At 37.9% G+C, this 13,079-nt stretch overlaps 1 protein-coding gene across 1 annotated transcript; it reads left to right on the top strand.

Moving 5' to 3' along the window:
• Positions 1-1,507: 1,507 nt before the first annotated feature.
• Positions 1,508-13,054, top strand: TLR3 (toll like receptor 3). The gene is made up of 7 exons (XM_040556542.1): positions 1,508-1,703; positions 2,704-2,809; positions 3,475-3,569; positions 5,171-5,619; positions 6,454-6,645; positions 8,249-10,074; positions 10,661-13,054. Exons 4-7 carry the CDS (start codon positions 5,179-5,181, stop codon positions 10,887-10,889), a joined length of 2,688 nt encoding a protein of 895 aa, XP_040412476.1. The 5' UTR covers positions 1,508-1,703; positions 2,704-2,809; positions 3,475-3,569; positions 5,171-5,178; the 3' UTR covers positions 10,890-13,054.
• The last annotated feature ends 25 nt before the right edge of the window (positions 13,055-13,079 follow it).

Below are 13,079 nucleotides of genomic sequence, written 5' to 3'. Positions count from 1 at the left end.
TTTAGTGGGGAAATATTTCTGAGCAGTTACACATGAAAATCTGCCAGAAAAAAGGGGGAACATTGAAAAAGGAAGGGATTCTGAAACCAAACTATTAAATGCTGTGAAAAAATCCTGAGAAATAGAAATTATTGCAAATTAGAAATATTTGATATGCATGCCTAATTGTTAGAGCTGGATAAGAACAATATTTTAGGAAGGTTGCCATCTTCGCTGGAGAGTTCTTAGGGCCAGAAATTGCTTTTTTCTTTTTTTTTTTTCTACAGCATGGGAATGCATGCAAATCCTAAATCCAAATCTCTTTAATAGTTAGTATCTAAAAAGCTAAAACATTTCATTGCAAAATATATATACTTTAAAAAAAAATCCAGCAGTGCAAACATGAAATATTGATAAGTCCTAAAAAAAAAAAAAAAAAAAAAAAAAAAAACCAAAGCGAAACATTTTTACCTTTGCTAATCCAGACTAAAATGTTAACCTGGAAGCAGCTCCAGGTTTCTCTGGGATTAGGATTCCCTGGCTGGAAAGTAAAGTGCAGTTTGTGCTGCAGTAAATGTGATTTATTGTGGAGTTGCAGTTGATCTTCAGTCATTGCAGCACATCAGGGAAGTGTTGTGACTGCTCTCGGAGCTGACGAGCAACTGCTGCAGGGTTTATCTGTGTCCAGTGGTATTTTTCATGTAACTTCCAAGTGATGAGTAATTCATCCTGTTTATTGTTGGCTACTGGGTAGCTTAAAACCCAAGCTATGGACTGAGTTCTCAGCCACCTGCCCAGGCAATGTCTTCAGCTAGGGAAAAAAGAAATTTGTGGAAACGTTCTCCTGTCTTTGATAGTACCCAGAAGTTTGGGAGTACACTAAAATAAGCATATGGTCTAATTTACGATTGATCTGCACGTCAGCCCTCAGATATGTTTTTCCACTTCTGCACCCACAAAAAGCTAATGGAAAAAATCAATTTTTACCACCTGTCACCGCTAAATTTAACAGCGATGAGTGAGCAGCCTTAAAGGAACCATTGCACCCAAAAGGCACCTGACCTATTAGATTCCTCAGCAGCACAACTGAATTTGTCTAAGAACAGTGACAGAAAAACATCTGTTCTTCTGTCCTTAGAGGTAGACAGAAGCTTGTTTTATCTGCCCCACTGCCCTCTCATCAGTTTTCCTCAAAGCTGAAGGATGTCCCTTGTCAAGCCTTGCCTCAGATCGTAACTGTTCAGTTCTCTGCTCTTTCCTGCTTGCTTTCTCCTGGTAGCTTGGCTCACTTCCAGAACTCTTTCAGTTCTTTCTATACCCAACCACAATATATGGAGCTTTTACCATGAGCCGTGCGTAGTGTCTGTGTGTTATTTTGGGTCTTCCCCTGATGCTTGCAGTCTGACTTCAGTTTATGAAAACACTGAAGTCCCACTAGCTGCATGCTACCGTGTTAACACCTGTATGTATTTAAAGACCAGATTAAGATTAGTAAATTTCCTTTTTGTTTTTTTTCTATGCTAAGTTTTGGTGGCATGTTTGTTCTGGGAGTGTTCCATCAGATACCGCACCTATGTCCCCACCCTTCTGTGCCTGGAGTCCAAATAAACTTATACTAGGTCTGTGCAGCAGCTGGCCACTCTCTGCTGTTAACTACGAGTGAAATGGCTACCTATCCAGGATTGTGCCCTGCTGCCTATTGTCACCCTTCAGAACCAACCGACGTGAGTTGCTTTCATCACCCACCATATGGGGTCATTGCTTAATTTTGCTCTGCTTTTTCCCTAAAATATTCTTAGGACAGGTGGAGTGCTTGACTTTTTCCTACACTATGAGTTTACCATGTCCTTTACAGCTCTTGAAAACACAAGTGCCATTTAATTTACAGTGAAGTTATGGAAACTTGAGAACCTGATGTGATTTCACACCACTGAAATAGGCACAGATGTGTCAACTTTTGTCCTTTGCCTCAGAAATCCTGTACTAGGTGAATCTGCACTGTTTGTGTATGCCCTAGAGTCTGCCTTGCACAGTGTAAGTTGCTGGTTCTTGCAAATCATGCTGCAAAATGGCTAGAGGTATTGAGCAGGAATCAGTTGAGAGGTGAGATCAAAGAGCAGCTTTCACCTTGCAAAGATTATGGTGTAGAGGGAAATGGGACGCAAAATACCTGACAGTATTGCTGTGTTAGAACAATGCTCTGCAAAGGTTGTTAGTTATTCTGTTTCTTTGCCATCAATGCAATCCCTTCTGTTCCAGAGCAGCAGAGTTTTAAAACACAGAGGGAAAACCCTCCTCAGAGTAATTTAGTGTGACTGCACTTATGATCAAATTATCTCTGCAGAAGCACACGGGGCAACATGGAACAAATTTGTTCTTCCCACAGCAAGCTAAAATGGAAGACAAAAATTTAACTATGAAATGGGAATGAAACAGGCCTTAGAGCCTCTTAGCTGTAAAGGATCGTGGTTCTGGTGTCCATTTTGGTGTCTTAACTCCAAGAATAAGCGTTAGTTTATACTAGGCAGTTGCTCTGCCTCCCTGTGCTTCCCAGCATTGCCAAGCTGCCAGTGGTCCCAGATTTAACAGGATGCAGGGTGGTAGCCAGCACAGTCTCCCTCCCCTCCCAGAGCTCCTGGCAGGTGGGGGGTTAACATGTTCCTTCAGGCTGTGATTTCAAACACTTTGAAGGAAGGATTACAGCCCACTTTTACTCTTTTCTAGGCAACTGCTGCAGCTACTGTCTCCACTCGAGGGGCAGCGCTACTACCTGATAATGTGAGCTGAGCCTATGGCTGGATAAGCCCTGCAGAGGCTTCTTGAGTAAGAGGTTTGTGAGCCTCCTGATTTGTGACACACAGGTGCACCAATGCCAATGTAGCCCAAGCAGCAGGACCTTTTGTCACAGCCAGAAGCATGTATTGGACAAGTCCTCTCTCTCCAGAAAAGTGATGGTCAGGTCCCTGGAAAAAGTGAATTCACAAGTGATGTTAAAAGGAAAAACATCTAAAAGCTGTACCTGAAACTTTTATTTGGACTTTTGAAAATATTTCCTTATTTTATTACAATAGAAAATATTTGATTAATGTATTGTTATAATTATTAATTAATATATTTAATTAATATATTATTAATACGTAATAGATAATATATATTATTAATATAAGGGTGTTATATATAATATATATTATTAATATATTATGCTGTCACTTAAGTTCCCTTTTTAAAGAGGCATACTTTATTTGACTCTGTAGAACCCTTTTGGTGCATTGTTTCCACATAAGAGTAATATCCCTATGCCAGTAACCTGTCAGTAACATATCTGCTTTTGGGATATGTCCTCAGTTTTTTTCAGAGACACAGGAAGTAGCCAGGATTGTTACTGGGTTGTGTGATGCTGCTCATCTGTGAAACCCCTGTGTACTTCCAGCAGCAGCTGCCCCGCTGGCACGGAGGCTTGCCCTACTTCACTTTCACTTTCACTTCTCCTTCCAGCTCCGGGCAGCTTTTTTTCCTGATGGTTTTTGTGCACTGAGGAACTTGTGTGGTGCCTGGATGCCCCCAGACTGAAGGAGGTAAAGCCCACGGTGGTAAGTTGATGCTGTTCTTCAGGTATTTGTAATAAATACAGGTATCAGAGAGGCGAAGCTAAAGCACTGCTCAGGAGTTTGGCAGTTTCCCTGGTTGTAGATTTCTCTGAACTTGCACGAAGTCGGTGCCCTTGCTGTTTGCTTAATGAGAGCGTGCTTGGGTGCTTGTGTCTAGCTGTGAGGACCCCAGCTGGCAGGAGGTATTTATGTTAAATAGCAAACATCGACGGTGGAGAGGGAATATCACTCACTAGAAGATGCTGGAGGCTCCCTTGCTGCAGTTTTCCAATGTTAAGATTCTTCCTAATAATGTTGACACTTCTGGTTCTGTCTGCTCTCCTTTAAATATTATTCTGTAACCTTGTCTTTCCAATTTGATAGCAGTTGTCTTTACTTCACTGGATTCCCAACCAAAGCATAAAACAGTTAAAGCTGTCTCCAGACTTGCTGCAATGAAAATGGCCAAGCACAAGGAGGCAGCCCTGTTAGCCTCGCTGGAAGTCATCCAAAGAACTGGGTTTATGTTTGTATAGTGTGTTTCTTGCTCCTTTCAAACTTTAAAGATGAACTGGCAATAATTACCGAGGAGCCTGGCAGCTACCTTATCTCTATTAAACAAACCCTCAAAAGCATGCAGGCTAGAGGCATCAAACAAGCTCCCCCTTTGGTTTCCTACACTCTTCCAGCTCCTGGGTTGCAGAGGAATGAGGAAGGAAAACTAGTCCTTCATATTCCTCAGCTGGAGGGATAGGGGGCTGTGTTCAGCAGCAGCTGTAGCAGGTCAAGCTGCCTGTAGGACTGCCAGGTTCAGATATTTGCTGTCCCCTCACCTCCCCTGTTTGCTTGCCAGCAGCAGGTGAGCAGAGAGCCAGGCTGAGTGAGCCGCAAGGGACAGGACAGGTCCACGTGCAGTGCCCAGCAAGGAGCTGAATTTTTGTTAAGACATTATAAATTATCTTAAAAATGCCTTCAGTCTGTGGACAGCATTTTCTCTACAGTTTTCACTTTCGTTGTTTTGCTTAGGTAGGTATAGATTGAGTTTGTCTGTTCTTTCTCATACACCTTTCTATAGCCTGGTATTCCTTCTTTTATTATAGCTGTAACTAAAGTTAGACAAGCAACAAAACAAAAATAGATGGTTAGAATTTTGTGAGTGACTTGTAAAACAAAAACTGGCAAGAATTGTAAAATAAAGTGGCATTTATATTAGGTATTCTTACTGCATATAACTATAAATAATTTAAATGTAGTAAAGCTCAGAGCACAGATAATTAACACTGAAGGGCCTGTGCATAATTTGTCATATTTATTGTACTTTATGCATGTTAAATCAATCCAAAATTAATCAGAAAATGGAAAACAATTGAAAATTTGCACTGATTATAGATAAACTGTTGGTAGATTTTTAAACATAATTATTTTCAGCAAAAAGTGATTATTAAACATACCTTTTCCATAGGTAAAAAATAATCAGTGTTTGCTCAGTATAAAACTACATGATTTCTTGTGCCTGGCTTGCTTACCCTTTGGGTTAAGTTATAATGTATGAATTGTGTCAAAATGACTCTAATTTGTAATGCAAATCCATTTTGCCTTTGCAGATAAAGCCATGGGAAGTGATATTCTTTGTTGGAACAGCTTATCTTTGAGACTGGTGTCTGTCTGCTTGCTGTGTGCATCGGTTGGAAAACAATGTCAAATCAGAAATACAATGGCAGACTGCAGTCACCTAAAACTGACTCAAATTCCTTCTGATCTCCCAAACAATATAACTGTTTTGGACATTTCTCATAATCAGCTGAAAAAACTGTGTCCTGCAAATCTGACCAAGTACAGCAAGCTGGTTTACTTAAATGCAGGATACAACATCATCTCTAAACTGCAACCAGAACTATGCAAAAATTTGCCCCTGTTGCAAATTTTGGTGCTAGAACATAATCAATTGCATGAACTCCCTGATGGTGCATTTGCTTCCTGCACCAACCTGACTGAGCTCAATCTAGGATACAACATAATAGATGTAAAAAATGATCCTTTCAAAACCCTGGAGGTAAGCTAAAAATGCACCTTTTCCTGTAAATAAAGTATATATGGGGAATTTATAGTATGTGTGTACAAAACAGCCGCCTATTTCCATTTGAAAATACCCAGCATATAACCTTTCTTCATCTTTTTTCTAAAGAAAAGGCCTAGTGGCTTCTTGTGTTAGAACACACTGGAGTCACAGCCATCCTTGTGAGCCAATGCTCTCCTTCCCCTTTCCTCTGCTGCATCCGATCGAGGCATCTCTCCATACAGTATCTGTGCTGAAAGAATAGCAGCAGCAGATGAAGCACAGGGTGGAATGGCTGGCCAGGAGTCTGAATTGCATGAGGTCTAAAAATGATAGCTAGCCTAAATTCTCAAGGTCAAGGCGTAAACACTCAGACTGATAAGACCGATGCCTAGGCTAAATGTAGTGTCTCCCAGGGCTTCAGGGACTGAGAGAATAAGAAGGCTTTTAGCTGCCTTTGTTTTTCCTGCTAGTTCCTATGTGGTTAAATATTCTCTGTAGCATCTATGAGGTTGGCGGTCGAGGAAGGGCCTAAGGACAAAAGAACATAGAGACAATGTGTGGGAACTAATTGTCCTACAGTGCTCTAATGAGCCCAGCTGTGGTTTTGGGCAAGGCTGAACATTTCTGGCACACTCAGTATTCCAGTTCAGTTATGTAAAATGCAATTGCTTGCATGACTCTCGACTAAGTGTGAAAGGCTACAGCCAGCTTTGGTAGTACTATTTGTAGTATTGCAACCAATTTCTCATGAATTAGACGACTGCAATATTTCAATTTCTTTATTACATAAAAAGACTTTTTATAATTCTGTTTGCATCTTCTCTGCAGAACTTGAATATTTTGGATCTAACTCATAATCACTTGAAGTCAGCAAATTTAGGATTGCAACAGCAGCTGAAGAACCTCCGTGAGCTTGTGCTGTGTGGCAATCAAATCACTGAGTTAAAAAAGGAGGACCTCAGTTTTCTTAGCAACACTTCATTGAATAGTCTTGATTTGTCATCGAATCCCCTGAAAGAGGTAGGAAGTATTTCAACAGAAATTCAACTGGTGTAAGTACAAAATGGAACTATCCTGACTTATCCCATATGATTGTATGGCTTATGTTTTATACATATAATTTGAATCCACCAAGATCAAAGTTAAAACCATTCTATTGTATACAGCATTGCTCCTGACCCTCAACAGTAATACACAATTATTTTTCTGACACTGTTATCAGCAAGAGGTGTTCTCATGTAGATCAGAAGTCCCAAGCAAGAGCTAGATTGAGTAGCTAACAGGGGTTGGAACCTTTGGGGGGTTGGAACCAGATGGTTTTAAGGTCCCTTCCAACCTGAGCCATTCTATGATTCTACCTCTGTGAGCCGTCATCACGTACGTTCTATGCAGGGTTTGTGTTTTTTTTTGTATGAACTGAAGGTGAACAGCTGAAAAATCTTTCTAAGTCAGGGAGAAAGTATGATATTATGCAAGACTAATTAAACAATCTAGGTCTCCCTTTCTAGTTATCAGAGAGAAATTTCATTTGTGCATATGGGCTACTCCAGAGAAATAATCATTACAGAAAAGTATATTCACTCTTTACTTAAAAAAAGAAAAAAAGGCGTTGTTTGCTCTGCCACCTACCTCACTGCTTTCTACCTTGTTCTCTCTGACCCCCTCAGTGTTAAAACACAATTCATTAAAGAGTAGTGTTAAGTGTTCCAGGTCTAAATTGTTCACCTCTAGGCTTCATGCCTCCCTGTTGCTGATGCAAACTATAATGAGGCTATGGACTTGCTCACTTAGGGAAACTCTACAGATTTCTTGGCTTGGTTATCTTGTAGCCAGGCTAGTTCCCTATCTGGTTCACCATATGACCACATGAATACCCATACTGGCACAAGTGTACAGCAGGTGGATAAGTGGATGGGACTTTCTTCGGCAGAGCTACTTTATGCTAGTTTAGCTTGCTCTGAATTTACAGTACTGCTATCTGAAAAGCAGCCTTATGCATTTTAATCGCACTGTATTATTAATTATTAAGTATTAATTAAGTAATAATTAAGTATTTAATTATTCCACTGACATCTGAAATCAAGATGAGGGGCCAGCACTATAACAGAGGCCTGCAATTTGTATCATGGAAGGAAGTGTGTAGTATCATGGTTCATGAATATAGATTTTGTTCAGACGAAGAGACTGGTTTTCTTGGTTAACTGAAGGCCTAAATCACTTTTTTTTTTTTTACGTCTGTTTTTGCTCTAGTATATTGGTATCCTTAGCAGAAACCAATAAAAGAAAGTTGAAAAGAGATAATCTGTATTTCTACGATACTTGCAGCAAAAAGGTTTTCACTCATTGGATACGCAATTGTAATCAACTTTCATCTGACTAAGAAACCTTTTATTTATTCTAAAATAGTACCAGTCAAAATTATGATAATCATATTAGAATTTTAGAACCACTAGCATGTGAAACAGTAATTCAAGAAGTTTGTCTAAACTCAGGTGTGGAAAAAGTTGGGAGTTTTATTCTGTTTGATGGTCTCACTTGAATACGCTTCCCAAATTTAGGTTTTACGGGTCAAATCTCTTCTGTAATCCCCTTGCTTAGGCCATTTTTTTTCCTTTTCTTTTAGTTTCACACAGGATGTTTACGTGCAATTGGAAATCTGTTTGGCCTTATACTGAACAATGTTGAACTTGGTGAAAATTGCACAAAGAAACTTTGTACAGAATTATCAAACACAGCAATTCAGAACCTCTCACTGAGCCATGTGAAGCTTTCATACATTAACAAGACAACTTTCCAGGGACTGCAAGGAACAAATATCACAGTTTTAAACCTTTCCAAAAATTCTCTTTCTGTGATAGAAGACGACTCTTTTCAGTGGCTTTCAAATTTAGAGTACTTAAACCTGAAGGATAACATTATTCGTGTATCTTCACGTTCATTTCATGGATTGTCCAGCATCAAACATCTGAATCTGATAAATTCACTCATTGGGAAAATTGAAGATTTTTCCTTCCACTGGTTATACCACCTGGAGTACCTTTTAATGGATAACAACAATTTTCCACGAATCACTACTAATATGTTCACAGGTCTGAACAACCTTAAATACCTGAGTCTTTCTAACTGCAACATAAACTTACAAAGAATAACTAATACAACATTTTTATCACTTGCTAATTCCAGCTTGCAGGTTCTCAACCTCACAAAAACAAGAATCTCTACAATAGAAAGTGGGGCATTTTCCTGCTTGGGACACCTGAAAATTCTCGATCTTGGTCTTAATGAAATTAGTCAAGAGCTCACAGGTCATGAGTTTAAAGGTCTCAATAATATACAGTATATTTATCTTTCCTATAACAAAAACTTGACTTTGCGAAGTGAATCATTCTCTTTTGTTCCAAGCCTTAGAATGCTCATGCTAAGGAAGGTAGGTTGCAGTAATCTGGCAATTTCTCCTTCACCTTTTCATCCTCTACAAAATCTGACTGTCCTGGATGTCAGCAATAACAACATAGCAAACATAAAGGAAGATTTGTTTGATGGACTTCACAAACTTGATATTCTGAATTTGCAGCACAACAATTTAGCTCGGCTTTGGAAACATGCAAATCCGGGAGGCCCTGTTCTTTTTTTAAAAGACCTTCCCAACTTGCATATTCTAAATTTAAAATCAAATGGGTTTGATGAGATTCCAGTTCAGGTTTTCAAGGGTCTGTTTCAGTTAAAATATTTGGATTTAGGATCAAATAATTTGAATCTGCTTCCAGCAACTTTATTTGATGACCAAACCTCTCTGAATTCATTGAACCTTCAGAAAAATCTAATAACCTCAGTTGAAGAAGAAGTGTTTGGCCCAGCTTTCAAGAACTTGAGAAAGCTAGAGATGGATTCCAATCCATTTGATTGCACCTGTGAAAGTATTGCTTGGTTTGCTAGTTGGCTTAATGCGACCCAAGCATATATACCTGGATTGCAGTCTCAGTACATTTGCAACACTCCGCCTAAGTATCATGGTACTCTGGTGTTGCATTTTGATAGCTCAGCCTGCAAAGACAGCGCTCCATTTAAACTTCTGTTTGTGATCACTACTACAGTTGTGATGCTACTCATTTTTATTGTTCTTCTCATCCATTTTGAAGGGTGGAGAATAGCTTTCTACTGGAACATTTCAATAAATCGAATACTTGGTTTTAAAGAACTTGATAGACTACAGGAAGAGTATGATTATGATGCTTACATTATTCATTCAAGACACGATAAGAATTGGGTGTTGAAGAATTTCATCTCTCTGGAAAAAAATAAGCAATTTGAAGTTAGGTTTTGTTTAGAAGAACGGGACTTTGAAGCAGGCATATCAGAATTTGAAGCCATAATTAACAGTATAAGAAGGAGCAGGAAGATTATTTTTGTTGTGACTGAGCATCTCTTAAAGGATCCCTGGTGCAAGAAGTGAGTAGAATATAAAACACTGTATGTAAGGGGAAAAAGTTCTTAACAGATTTTTAACAAGGTAATCTTTATTTTTGCTATGGAGACTAATTAAAAATGCAATGCAAATTCTCCTTTAATATATCATAATTTTTGAACAGTTACAAAATTAATGAACTTAAGTGCTCTACATGTAGACTAGTGGATATCTGAACCTCTGTGAATATTAGCTCTGTAAATTGCTTTCCTTAAAATTACAGATTTGAAACACAACAAGTTTTGTTGGTGAGATCACTAGCATACAAAGATGATTTTTATTTATCTTTAAACAACTCTTTTCATTACTTCTCCGTAGTGATCTCGAAAGGGAAGGAAAAGACTGTACGATTTAGGTTATATTTTTAGATTGTGATTTTTTCTGTAGTTAAAAAGTAACTAATTTAACATAAGTTGTGACAATTTCTTATCACAGAATGTACATTAAAACCCATTTGACTTTATAAAATCAGGGTCTAATGTGCTATTATGTGAGCTGTCAAAAGAACTATTTGTCCTTTCTTTCCCCAACATGAAATAAAATGCATTTTTTGTCTTATTTTTGCTTCAGGTTTAAGGTGTATCATGCTGTTCAGCAAGCTATTGAACAAAGTCGGGACTCCATCATATTGGTCTTTCTTCATGACATCCAAGATTACAAGTTGAATCATGCACTTTGCTTGAGAAGAGGAATGTTCAGATCTCGCTGCATCTTGAAGTGGCCAGCCCAGAAAGAAAGAGTCAATGCATTTCATCAGCAATTAGTGATGGCACTTAAATCTAATAGTAAAGCACGGTGAATGTTGATAGTCAAACTGTCAGCTTTCTATCATTAGAAAACTAGCAAGCTGTCAGTAAAAAATGAAAAAAATTTTGTCATGCCGGAAAAATACAAGAGTCACTAATTTAAATTTAGTTGTCTACAGCGCAATTCACCTGCACCAAGGTGGCATTATTTAAAGTGGACTACAATTGATAATCATTTCAGTCTGTGTATCAAAAAGCAGTTGTGAAATGACTGAATTCTGAAAATTCTGAATGAATGAAGTCCTAGGGAAAATGTCCATCTGACATAATGCGGAAAAGCCGTGGGCTCTCCCCTTTAAATGGGTATGTTAAAGAGAATTCAATAGAAAGTAGAATGGACACTACCATTTGTTTTCAAAACAGAAGGGGTGATTCAGAGAGATTAAACTTGAAAAACTTTCTATACGAAACACAGTAAGTAACATGGAAATTATTTCTGTAGTCAAAGCCACTGAAAAGGAACAAACCAGACAGAATTCTGTATTGTAATTTCTTATACATTAATTTGGCTGTTTCTTCCTTCCTTCTTCTGTACTTTTCAGAAGCACAGAGTAGTAGGCAATTGCATAGTATTAAGATACAGATTTACAGGCTAGTAGCTTGATCTGGATAGAGCTGAGAATGAGGGAAATGTGCTCTGAAATGATGTTTATCATGTTTGAGACAGTTTGCGATTTTATGGAGTGTTTGAGCACAACTTATTGACTCTACACAGTTATTTGTATGTTTCTATTAATGTTTAATTACTCCTTCAGAGGACCTTTCAAACTTTGTCTTCATCAATTTTTAGTACTTGTTTGGTCCTTCGTTAGCTGAGGAATATTTTTACTGTTTTTTCCCTAACATTTCTCTCCTCAACTTCAATACCACCATTATTCCAAGAATGTTGTTTTACTGCTTTAGACAATAGATTTCAGGTGGTTCGATAGTTAACATTTTAAGCAGCTTTTCTTATGATTTGTTACATTCATAGATGAAAAACATCAGGTTTTAATAGGTTTCTGCGTCCCATGATGACAGAAAATAAATGAGAAATATTTAATGAAACAGGTTTTGCATGCGCAGGAAGAGTGAAAGGAGTGTTGACTGCCTTCAGTTGCTCAGGAAGTCCTGGAGTGAAAACAAAAGGCTTTGTTTACAGATGAAGTGATAGATGATGATTCCCTAATTACAGTAATAGGATTATCCTATTGTGATGCTTTCATCTCATCTTTCTGTCCTTTTCAGGCTAAGTGACAAATATCTTTCTTCATGCATAGGCCGTGAAAGTTGAGGAGGCAAGGCGGTGAGGATGGGGTGCCAGGTATGCACCATGTCAATTGTCCTTTCTTTTATTTAATGATTAACGTGAAAGTGTACCTATGTTTCCTACATCTGTAATGACAAAAAAAGCAGAATTTCTCATTTCAACTCAATGGTTTATATTCGCATGTATATTAAAAATATTGTAACATTGCGGAGAATGCACAAATAAATGCTGAGGTGAAATGCGATACAAGAGGTCAGATTAAATGATCAAATGGTCTTTTCTGGCCATTAAAGTGTTAAAAGACATCACGTCTAATTTCTCAAAAGACACCCTTGTTACTCCAAATGCCCCCAAAATTGGTCTTGGAAAACTGAGTAAATGTGTTATGGATACTTTTGTAATATAGCTAAGAATACAAACTAAATGTAACTGCTGATAAACGAAAATCATTTTAAATAGTAAAAGTATGACAGTGAGTTCTAAAAAGTTATTTTAGTATTTACATTCAGTTTAAAATAATTTACAACAGAAGAAGGTATTATAAAGGGTTGCAGTGAGAATTAAATTAATGTTAAAAAAAAGGCACAAAAGCATTTAAGCACAAGACCAATGATAAAACATCAATATACTTGACATATATATATGTGTGTGTATATATATAGATATATTTGTACAAAAATTCCTTGTTTGTCTGGAAGTTTTCTACTTCTGCTCTGCTCCTATACATACGTTTCTCAGTATTACTGAGAGTAAATAAACGGGTTTACTTATGGTGAAGAGTTGTAAGTCCTTTCAGGATTAGCAGTATGTATCTGAGCTGTCTGTTTTCTTGACACTGGGTAGCATCAGACCATACTATGGTGATTTGCTGAGGAGATGAAAATCAAATAAATGAAAAACAGTATCAAACTTGTAGCATCGAAGATATTACCTT

This window comes from Cygnus olor, chromosome 4, assembly GCF_009769625.2.
Source record: "Cygnus olor isolate bCygOlo1 chromosome 4, bCygOlo1.pri.v2, whole genome shotgun sequence".
NCBI classification, from domain to species: domain Eukaryota; kingdom Metazoa; phylum Chordata; class Aves; order Anseriformes; family Anatidae; genus Cygnus; species Cygnus olor.
The sequence above is the reverse complement of the archived record's forward strand: the minus strand, read 5'-3'. Positions and strand labels throughout refer to the sequence as shown.

Excerpts from the sequence above, each read along its gene's own strand:
- TLR3 (XM_040556542.1), top strand. The coding sequence starts at position 5,179 with ATGGGAAGTGATATTCTTTGTTGGAACAGCTTATCTTTGAGACTGGTG. Across the intron at positions 6,646-8,248 it reads CATCGAATCCCCTGAAAGAG|TTTCACACAGGATGTTTACG; the intron begins GTAGGAAGTATT and ends CTTTTCTTTTAG. Across the intron at positions 10,075-10,660 it reads AAGGATCCCTGGTGCAAGAA|GTTTAAGGTGTATCATGCTG; the intron begins GTGAGTAGAATA and ends TTTTTGCTTCAG.